Source organism: Drosophila kikkawai, chromosome X (genome assembly GCF_030179895.1).
Source record: "Drosophila kikkawai strain 14028-0561.14 chromosome X, DkikHiC1v2, whole genome shotgun sequence".
Taxonomy (NCBI): domain Eukaryota; kingdom Metazoa; phylum Arthropoda; class Insecta; order Diptera; family Drosophilidae; genus Drosophila; species Drosophila kikkawai.
Genome location: NC_091733.1, coordinates 32,674,713 through 32,685,500, shown reverse-complemented (window position 1 = coordinate 32,685,500; position 10,788 = coordinate 32,674,713). Strand labels below are relative to the sequence as shown.

At 41.7% G+C, this 10,788-nt stretch overlaps 3 protein-coding genes across 5 annotated transcripts in view; 1 reads left to right on the top strand and 2 right to left on the bottom strand.

The window, feature by feature from the left end:
• Positions 1 to 898: 898 nt before the first annotated feature.
• LOC138929114 (uncharacterized) lies at positions 899 to 2,087 on the bottom strand. Its single transcript, XM_070288222.1, has 2 exons — positions 1,985 to 2,087; positions 899 to 1,946 (listed from the first exon to the last, which is right to left on the bottom strand). Exons 1-2 carry the CDS (start codon positions 2,042 to 2,044, stop codon positions 1,479 to 1,481), a joined length of 528 nt encoding a protein of 175 aa, XP_070144323.1. The 5' UTR covers positions 2,045 to 2,087; the 3' UTR covers positions 899 to 1,478.
• Positions 2,088 to 4,117: 2,030 nt separating this feature from the next.
• LOC108085074 (lethal(2) giant larvae protein-like) overlaps positions 4,118 to 10,788 on the bottom strand; it is a 52,776-nt gene continuing 46,105 nt past the window's right edge. Inside the window, exons 1-5 of one of the 3 annotated variants that reach the window (XM_017181543.3) lie at positions 6,811 to 7,445; positions 5,541 to 5,703; positions 5,031 to 5,476; positions 4,610 to 4,718; positions 4,118 to 4,536 (exon numbers count right to left, since the gene is read on the bottom strand). In XM_017181543.3, coding sequence (XP_017037032.1) covers positions 4,368 to 4,536; positions 4,610 to 4,718; positions 5,031 to 5,476; positions 5,541 to 5,644 — 828 coding nt within the window. In that variant the 5' untranslated portion in view covers positions 5,645 to 5,703; positions 6,811 to 7,445 and the 3' untranslated portion in view covers positions 4,118 to 4,367. Of the gene's footprint in view, positions 4,537 to 4,609; positions 4,719 to 5,030; positions 5,477 to 5,540; positions 6,142 to 6,810; positions 7,446 to 10,788 lie in introns of those variants that run through there. The other 2 variants (XM_070288422.1, XM_070288421.1) reach the window with 2 other exon arrangements.
• LOC138929175 (cell division cycle 5-related protein-like) lies at positions 9,638 to 10,762 on the top strand. The gene is made up of 2 exons (XM_070288419.1): positions 9,638 to 10,024; positions 10,085 to 10,762. The coding sequence occupies exon 2, from the start codon at positions 10,303 to 10,305 to the stop codon at positions 10,609 to 10,611; it is 309 nt and encodes a 102-aa protein (XP_070144520.1). The 5' UTR covers positions 9,638 to 10,024; positions 10,085 to 10,302; the 3' UTR covers positions 10,612 to 10,762.

Sequence of the window (10,788 nt, the reverse complement as noted above, 5' to 3'; positions counted from 1 at the left end):
ACGCGCGCACACTGCCGCCCGATATTCGAAAAGGCGCTCCGAATCCACACGGATGCCCGGTTCCAGTGAAGACGAACGGAACTTCCCGGTTCCCGCGGAGGCGCCGGACGCCCAAACAACCGCACAGCTCACTCTGTGGCATCCAGTCCAGGTGGAAGCGCCTAGATCCTGGGGTGGCGTCCAGTGGCGGAGGAAACGCCTAGAGCCCGGCGTGGCGTCGAGTGCCGGTGGAGGCGCCTGGAGTCCGGAGCGCCGTAAGTCCATGGTGGCGTCCAATGCCGGTAAAGGCGCCGAGAGTCCATGGTGGCGTCCAGTGCCGGGGGAAGCGCCTAGATCCTGGGATGGCGTCCAGTGCCGGCGGTGGCGGCGAGAGCCCGAGAAGAAGCCCGGGACGCAGATGCGACGACCAGTCGTTCCATCCGGGGGAGGATTCCAGCTACTCCTCCCCCGGAGTACTAAGACCGCCAGTCGTTCCATCCGGGGGAGGAATCCAGCTACTCCTCCCCCGGAGTACTTGACCGTCAGTCGTTCCATCCGGGGGAGGTTCCAGCTACTCCTCCCCCGGAGTACTTGACCGCTCGCCGGTCAACAGTCAACTGGCTTCGCCACTGCTGCTGCCCGTCTTATATAGGGCGAGGCTAAGTGTGACCAAAAGTATATATCTGTAAAATACCAAGTATCGATATTTTATAGCCAACTAATTTCTGGTATTTTTGTCGATATATTTAGTTGACGATCTGGTACTATTGGTCGCTCGGGACGCAAAGTTTGGCGGTACTGGTGTCGCCATTTAAATATTGAGGTTGCCAGATCGATCACAGTTAATAAATTAAATTAACCGCCAAATTTTTAATTTAAATTTTAAGGTACTTCTCCAAAAATATCGATGATTAATATATCGAGTTGTAAAAATACTATAATTTTATTTAACCGCCAATTTTAAATTTAAATTGAAATAATAGTCTGGCAATACTGTTGTCGCCATTTAAATATTGAGGTTGCCAGATCGGTCAAACTCAACAAATTATTTAAACCGCCAAAATTTTAAATTTAAATTTTAAGGTAGTTCTTCAAATATATCGATAATAATATATCAGTGTAAAAAAATACTAACAATTATTTAAACCGCCAATTTTAAATTTAAATTGAAATAATAGTCTGGCAATTACTGGTGTTGCCATTTAAATAGTGAGGTTGCCAGATCGGTCACACTCAAAAAATTAATTTTACCGCCAAATTTTTAATTTAAATTTTAAGGTAGTTCAAATTAATCGATGATAATATATTAGTGTAAAAAAATAAAAATTATTTTAACCGCCAATTTTGAATTTAAATTGAAATATTAGTCTGGAAATACTGGTGTCGCCATTTAACAGATCGGTCAGTCAATAAATTAATTTAACCGCCAAATTTTTAATTTAAATTTAAAGGTATTTCTTAAACTATATCGATGATAATATTTCAGGATAAAAAAATACTTACACGGACGAACAGCACCGCCCGCCTCCCGCTGTGGCCGCCAGTGCCGGTGGGATCACATGGAGCACGGGGTGGCCTCCAGTGCCAGCGCAAGTGCTTGGAGCACGGGGTGACCTCCAGTGCCGGTGGGAGCACGGGGTGGCCTCCAGTGTCGGCGGAAGCGCTTGGAGCACGGGGTGACCTCCAGTGCCGGTGGGAGCCCCTGGAGCACGGGGTGACCTCCAGTGCCAGTGGGAGCCCCTTGAGCACGGGGTGGCTTCCAGTGCCGGCGGAAGCGCTCGGAGCACGGGGTGACCTCCAGTGCCGGTAAGAGCACGGGGTATCCTCCAGTGCCGGCAAAAGTGCTTGGAGCACGGGGTGACCTCCAGTGCCGGTGGGAGCACGGGGTGTCCTCCAGTGTCGGCAAAAGCGCTTGGAGCACGGGGTGACCTCCAGTGCCGGTGGGAGCCCCTGGAGTACGGGGTGGCCTCCAGTGCCAATGGGAGCGCCTGGAGCACGGGGTGACCTCCAGTGCCAATGGGAGGACGGGGTGACCTCCAGCGCCGGTGGGAGCCAGTCGTTCCATCCGGGGGAGATTCCAGCTACTCCTCCCCCGGAGTACTTGACCGCTCGCCGGTCAACAGCCTACTGGCTTCGCCACTGCTGCTGCCCGTCTTATATAGGGCGAGGCTTAGTGTGACCAGAAGAACATACTTGAAAAATACCAAGTCACCATATTTTTATAGCCAACTAAGTTCTGGTATTTTTTCCGATTTATTTAGCTGACGATCTGGTACAATGGTCGCTTGGGGCGATAAGTCTGGCAACACTGGTATGTTCCATCCAACGTTGCCAGACCTCCTGTGAACTAGTAAACCGTGCTGCCAGACTTGCCGTGAACTAGTAAATCGTGTTGCCAGACTTCTCGTGAACTAGTAAATAGTGTTGCCAGACGTCTCGTGAACTAGTAAACAGTGTTGCCAGACCTCCCGTGAACTAGAACAACGTTGCCATACTTCCCGTGAACTAGTAAACAGCGCTGCCAGACTTTGTTGTCCGAGCGACCAAAAGTACCAGATCGTCATTGGGAAGTGTTGCCAGTTTAGCTTTTTGTAAGCTAGTTTTAGCATATTTTAAACTAGCTTATAGCTGAAAATATATATTTTTTTAAAATTCATCTAGCATATTGTCGGCCACACAATGCTTTCCCCTACGTCAACTACGTCAAATGTGGCCAACGTGTTTTTATTTGGTATTATTGTAAATAACGTTAACGTAAGGCTGCATAATGTCTTACGAGGAAATATTAAGGTAATTCTTTAAAATGTCGCTGTTCAATAAATCACGATGCAAAAATACTAAAATTATTAGGCTGTGTAAATATCTATATTTTGGAATATTTTTTACACCCTCACTGGTCATACTATCTTTTTGCTATTGTTTTTCCGCAAGGCATGTACAAACAAATGCAGGCCACGTATTTTACTTTAGTATTAACGTAAGCAACGTTAACGTAACGCATAAATACTACATATTATTTATCTTTGTAAAAATTTATATTTTGGAATATTCTTTACATCCTCACCTGCCGTTCTATCTTTTTGCTATTAGTTTCCGGACTGGCCTCTATATGCAAATGCGGCCCACGTGTTTTTATTTGGTATTAATGTAAATAACGTTAACGTAAAATTGCATAGTGTATCTTACGAGGAAATATTGGGGTACTTCTTTAAAATATCGATGTTCGATATATCACTATGCATAAATACTAAAAATATTAGTCTGTGTAAATGTATATATTTTTAAATATTCTTCACACCCTCAGCGGCCGTACTATATTTTTGCTATTGTTTTTCAGCAAGGCATGCACATACAAATGCGGCCCACGTGTTTTTATTTAGTATTAATGTAAATAACGTTAACGTACTTCTTGAAAATATCGATATATCATTATGCAAAAATACTAAAATTATTAGGCCGTGTAAATATCAATATTTAGGATTTTCTTTACACCCTCACCGGTCACACTTTTTTTTTGTTATTGTTTTTCGGAAAAGTAAAAGTAAAATTCATGTTTTTTTCTGGCGCTGCACCCGACCTAGGGTTCGCACCAGCCTTTCATAATTGAAAAGATACTCACCTGCCAGGACTGTCACAACGTGTCGTCGCGGCACGAGTACTTCCTGTCGCTGCCGGTGGCCGTGGAAAAGCCTTCGCCGCCGCAAACAGAGTCATGAGCTCTCGCTTCTGGCCAGCGGCAGCTCCATCAATACCAATACAACCACTACCACGACCTCTGCCAGCGGTCAGCCAACGGTCGTCAACAGCAAGTTCTCGGATGGCAATGTCAACTTTACGGACTCGTCATCCTGCTCCTTCTACCTCTACGGGGATTAGCCGGAGCAGCAGCCGCCGCTGGGTCCCTCCAAGTCGCAGGTAAAGGAGGAGAAGGAGCGGGAGCGCAAGGCCAAGCGGGCGGCCAAGCATCAGCGCCTCAAGCAGGCCCAGAAGCTCAGCCTCAAGTTTAACGGGAATGGGAATGGACTGTAGTTTGGCAGTCGTTTATTAGCTAAAAAGAGATTGCTGCTGTGAACTTAGACAAGGCAGTACTTGCAAATAAATGAAGAATACCCTTTTCTAAGAAAATAAAAAACATAAATGAAAGTCACACAAAAAAAGGGAAAAATGAGCACCACATATCGGGCCATTCCTCATTAATAATATAATATGTACTTATTTTATTTATATATTCGTTATGTTTAAAAAAAACAAGCCCAAGGCAAAAGGCTTTAAAAAAGTAATTGATTACAAAACAATTTCCTTAAAATTTATATTAAAATATACCATATTTTTAAGCTTAAAATATGTGTTTAAATTGCGGGTCTTTTTCACTTGCTGTTTTTTTGACCTCATATTATTTTCTTGGTAGTTAAACTAATAATTTTAATATTAAAATTCACTTCGTTCGCTGTCGTCCTCGTCGTTCTTATTTCGCTCTCTCCGTTGGTCTTTTCGTGTGATATGCTTGTAATAATTGATTTTATTACCACCGAACTAGTGCTTGTTTCCGTAGTGTTGCTGTTGGGTAAATTTAGAGATTAAGAGAATTAGAGGAAGAGCAATAAAAATATATAAAATGGGATATAGTTACCTTTTAGATTTCAAGTCCATTAGGTTGGGAATATTAATATCCGAAATGTCATTCATGTTCACGGTGGTAGTGGCTTGGTTTGTTTGCGTGCTAAGCACTGATAAGCGACCTATATTTATATATGGATATAATCGTAAATAATAATGAAAGAGTATAAAATATATAAGAGGCATGCATAACTTTGGGTAAAAAGTGGGACAGTGTTAAAACTAAAAATATTGAACTGTATTTATTGTCGGTTGCGGCGCATATCTAAAATCAAAGGGTAAATAAATGATTAAGAATTTGAATAGTTGCATTTAAACCGAGCTGATGATCGATATGGCGTAACACAAAAACAGAAAAGTATGCCCATTTACGAATTACAATTACATCACACTGATGAAGATAATATTTGCATAGGTATGCGTGATTCACTTACCCACAGTCTCCTCTGTAGTTGTCGAACATAATGTAGTTGTCGTGGTGTTTGAATGGTCACGTACAGAGTCAACGGTAAGGTCACCTATAGAGCTGGTGATGGTCTCGTTGGCACGGCTTGGCGAGTTATTATTTGTGACTCCATTGGTTAGATGAAGGCTATTTCGGTCTACGCTAACTTCAACTGGCTTCGAGCGTTGCGTAGCCACCGGCAGCTCCTTGGTCTCGGCATTGTTAACCACCTCAATATTGACGTCCTTTTCCTTATCGCTTTCTTCCTCGTCATTCGCCTCTAGTACCAAATCTTCGCTCTCTAAGGGCTCAACTTCAACAATGCCGGTTGGTTGTACAGCCTTGCCCGTTGCTAGAGCTATGCGCAGCAGCTCAGAAGAAGACATCATATATAGGTCTTCACCAGCATTGGTAAAACAAAGCGACGAAATTCCACTAAGAACAAAAAAACATTATTAATATTTCATTTTGTGATATGGTTACCAAAACTGCTACTTACTTGATATCTTCACGTCGCACGGCGGCCGCATTAAGTTGTCTTTTTAGCTCAGGCACTGACAAAACCATAATATCTCCCATGTTGGTCAAGTAAATCAAAGCCATTTCGTGGTACGATTCTCTACGCCCAGCAGCCGACCTTCCGCTGATATTGGCAGGCCCATCTCCATCGCCATGTGATCGGGTAGACGAACCGAAAAACAAAAAAGCGTGTAAGCAAAAACATTGAATTTTTTTCATAAAAGCGCATAATAATAGTTATAAAAAATTATAATACCAAACAACAAAACAAACAGCGGAAATCCGACAAGCTCATAACTACATTTAAATTTAATTTTAGTAGTTTCTAGACACAAGAAAAACAACAACAAAATACTGTAGCATGAAAATCAATTGATTGCCGGTGAAGAGATATATAAGTAAATAATAAAAATGCAGCAAGCAAGCAACAAAAAATACGAAAATAAACACAGGTGTTCTCTATTTTGGGGTAGATCTTGAAATTCTCGCACATTTGGGGATTTCATGGGAAGCAACTGGTTTGCTTTCCAACTTTTTTTTAATAATATTATAAAAATCAATGATAATTATAATTTTGTAATAAAATAATTAAAAGCAGAACACAATCATTATTTTTGGAGAAAAAAAAAAAAAAGAAAAAAATAATAATTATTTTATATTTCTATTAAAAATAATGATTGTGTTCTGCTTTTAAATATTTTATTACAAAATTATTTTTAAAATAATTTATATAAAATAATTTAATTTGGCGGAATAATGGCAGAATTCTGGAGGACGGCGAAATAAACGGGAAACTGTGAGCAGAGACAAACACAAGATTTCCAGTTTCAGTTTACAGCCGAAATCACAGCAAAGAACACCAAAAATGGCCAATCCACAGATGTGGATCGTATTCTACGTTCTACCTTTTGTGAGAGAGCGCTTTCCTTTCGTTTGCTTTTACATGTTATTTCAAGCGCTCCAGAAATGTCCAATCCACAACTGTGGATCGTATTCTCTCTCTCTTCTGCGAGAGAGGTTTCCTTTTGTTTGCTCTTACATGTTATTTCAAGCGCAATCAGAAACACAAAGCCGAACAAGAAAATGCCGAGGCGGCAGTAAAGAATTGAGAGAGAGAGAGACAGCGATAGAGTAGAGCGAACGATGCTTTGCTCTGCGTGTGCCGAATAACGGTGCCTAAGAAAATATGCAAAGGCAAAGACGGAGAGCGAAACCAAATAAAAAACAAATAAATGGATGACTGTACTCACTTTGTACTTTGTAAATTCCTCTGTAAATCGAAATTCCATTTCAGTTTTTTTTTTAGTTTATGCACAAAAAAACTGCACACCAATAACCGGCTCTTATTGGCTGTGCAGCCCGAGCGCAGATTTTTTTCCGGCTTTAACACGGATTTTTCACCCGATTAACCGGTACCGATCCCACCGAAGGGATAGTTTTCCCGACCGGACGACGCTTTCCCGTTTTTCCGAACGATTTTCCTGCGTTTTCACAGGAGCCGCGTATATTCCGACCGATCAATTCGAATGCGAGCAAAGTGACGAGGGAATGGCGGAACTCTCGAGGACGGCCAAGAAAACGGGACGCTGTGAGCAGAGAAAAACACAAAACAAAAAAAAAAACAAAAAAGCACTGCCACATGCTCACGCATCCTATTTCACTAACACTTGCATACTTATAGCCGGCCGTCAAGACTACGCCGTCCAAGCGTAGATTTTCTCGGTTTTCCCTCGGATTTTCGCAGAAAAAAACTGTTTCCGATCCCTCCGAAGGGATAGTTTTCCCGACGGGACGACTTTTTCCCGCTTTTCCGAACGTTTTTCCGCGTTTTTCCCTTGTTTTTCTGGGAGCCGCGTGTTTTCGACCGATCTTTGCGAATGCGAAAAATGAAAATGGCGGAGGACGGCGAAAGAGAGCGGCGAGAGAGTCCTCTCTTTGAGCTTGTGCATGTCAAAACTAATCTTACACGCTTACAGAATAACAGTGTCAAATACGTATGGGAATGTTAGTTTGGGGTCGAATTCTCATGTAGAATAGAGAGCGTAAAATGCGGCGAAATAAAGAGAGAATAGCGGAATTCGAGAAGACGGCGAAATAAATGGGAAGCTCTGAGCGGAGAGAGAGTCGACACAGATTGTGGACGATATTGGATAACGAATGGCATCCACTTCCAATCAGAAGTTAATTGTTCAATTTCTACGATCCGCTTTATTTGCATTTTTAATTGCGGCCGAGTTTCGATCGGAACAGGCAAAAAATTAAATATTTTCCTTTTTTAATTGGTTACTAACGATATACATAATTGCAAACGGCAAAAAGGGCATTGTTTACTTTCTCAAAAATAATAATTATTATTGAAATAATTTAAATAAGCCCATAATTATAATTTTTAATACAAATATTTGAAATCAGCATGATTGATAATAATTATTTTAGATTTTTATGTTTTTTAATCAAAAAAATGATGTGCTGATTTTAATTATGTTGATAAAAAATAATAATTATGATTAATTTAAAAATATTACTCAATTTTAATCAGTATTTATGGTAAACAAAAATATAAATCAATGTAAAATCTTTGTTAAGCGATTTTCAAAATAAAACTTATAATGAAAAAAAGTGACTGAAAAAATCTGTTTAACGTTTTTTATGCGCCCACGTTAACCAAGTGTTAACTTGTTATACTTGAGGCACGGAAAAACTGGCACAGTATATTCTATAAATATTTATAAATGCTGCCCGCCTTTAAGTTAAAAATAAATCTTTATTAGATTTGATTATAATTTCGATTTTTACAGTTTTTTGTTGCTCACAAATTCTCATGGCCAGTTGCCTAGACCACCTTGTAGCGCCCCTTGTTGAAGACATGATGAGCCGAGCTGAGCTTCAGCAGCTCCTCCTTGATGAGGCGCGTGATCTCGCGCTTGGCCTTCTGCACGGCCAACTCGCTGCAGCTCTCGATGGCCAGGTAGAGCTTCCGCTCGCCATCCGGCGGATTCTTGCCCTGCGGCACATAGGTGCCGCGCACAGTGAGGCCCGCCTCCGAGTACTCAGAGATCTGGGCGAGGGCCTCCTTGGAGGTGACCTTCCAGCGGGCCTGTTGCGGGAAATCTAAACAATTTTCAAAAATATGTTTTCCCCCAAAAATTATCACAATAAATCGCACCAAATTTTTTCCCCCAATTTCTCTTTAAAATTTTTTTAAAAATTTTAGGTAAGTACCAAGGCAAAACTGAGTAAGCAGTTTTGTTGAGCGTAGAAATCCCAATTCAGAACAGCTTTCAGAATTGAATTTCATGCATTTTTGGCCGAGTTATGAATTTTCAAAAATATGTTTTCCCCCAAAATTATCACAATAAATCGCACCAAATTTTTTCCCCCAATTTCTCTTTAAAATTTTTTTTAAAAATTTTAGGTAAGTACCAAGGCAAAACTGAGTAAGCAGTTTTGTTGAGCGTAGAAATCCCAATTCAGAACAGCTTTCAGAATTGAATTTCATGCATTTTTGGCCGAGTTATGAATTTTCAAAAATATGTTTTCCCCCAAAATTATCACAATAAATCGCACCAAATTTTTTCCCCCAATTTCTCTTTAAAATTTTTTTAAAAATTTTAGGTAAGTACCAAGGCAAAACTGAGTAAGCAGTTTTGTTGAGCGTAGAAATCCCAATTCAGAACAGCTTTCCGAATTGAATTTCATTCCTCCAATTTTTGTTTAAAATTTTTTAAAAATTCTAGGTAAGCACTAAGGCAAAACTGCATAACTGCAGTTTTGTTATGCGTAAAAAAACCAATTCAGAACAGCTTTCCGAATTGAATTTCATGCATTTTTGGCCGAGTTATGAATTTTCAAAACAATTTTTTTTCTTCAAAAACGACAACGCAAGCTTTTACACTTAGGTGTGCGTACCTGTCGGCGTTTTAATTTTTAAATCGAAAGAATAGCATAGTGTGGCCGACAAGGAAACATCTTTGTATTTTTTCCAAAAATATTGATGTACAATATATCGAATACAATAATACCAGAAATTAGTTGTCTTCAGAATAATCGATATATCGATATTTTTGTCTTTTTTCTCACATCCCCACCGGTCACACTGCCCACGCGTATTTATTTTGTATATTTATAATAATTTGCGGCGCAAATTCTGCGCTCTCTGCGCATTTAAGTTCACGAACTTTCAATGCGAGTCGGTCTGGGCCCCTCTGACCTATGGCGAGGACACCATGGGCGATCCGCATAAGCTTTTAAGCCCGGCGAAATTGATCGACGCTCGTCTGCTGGCCCAGCAGGAGGCGCGTCAAAAGCGATAGCTAAAAAAGCGCTTGCAGGTAATCCAGCACAGCCTGCCGAGACCCACCAAGTTGAACCCTAAGAACCTGCGACCGCAGTCCGAGAAGCAGGACCTGACGGAGCAGCAGCAGGCCGAGGAGCTGGTCAAGCACGAGATGATCACGATGCAGTGTGAGTATAATCTGGTAATCCCAACGAAGCCGCCATGCCTATATTTAAATCTCGCCGCAGTGTACGACTCGGTGAAGGATCCCGTGCCGGGACAGTCGCAGCACAAGGTTGAGGACATCTCGCAGCAGGAGCTGGCCAAGGCCCGGCAGATGCTCAACGAGGAAAAGGAGGTGGTCAAGGAACGCATGTCGCACGGCGAGTAGCCGCTGGATGTCTGCGCCCAGGTATGGCAGGATTGCCGTGGCCAGGTGCTCTATCTGCCCTCGCAAAACCGCTATATGCGCACGAATCTGACCAGCAAGAAGGATCGCCAAGAGTCGGCCAAGAAACTCCTGGAGACGAACCGTCGGCACATGGCTAAGGAGGCCAAGCGCTGTGGAAAAATAGAGAAGCTTAAAGTCCTGACCGGCGGTTTTTACACACGCGCGCTAAGGTGCTCATCAAGCAGCTCTAGGACACCTACAGACAGATCGAGCAACAACGTTTCGCTGTCCACATTCCGCTTCCTGGGCGAGCAGGAGGGCAATGCTGTGCCGCGTCGGCTCGAGTCGCTGCAAGAGGATGTGCGCCACCAGATAGACAAATAGATAGGTTTACCCAAAAATTGACCAAAATAATTTCACGACTTTTCTAAAATGTGATAAGAGTATCCCCCTTCATAAAAAAGTAAAAAAAGGGAGAAATTTTGAGTTAAAAAAAGAGCTATTACCCTTATAAAAGGTACCTTTAACTATTGAATTTTTGGTTTTGTAATTATATTTGTG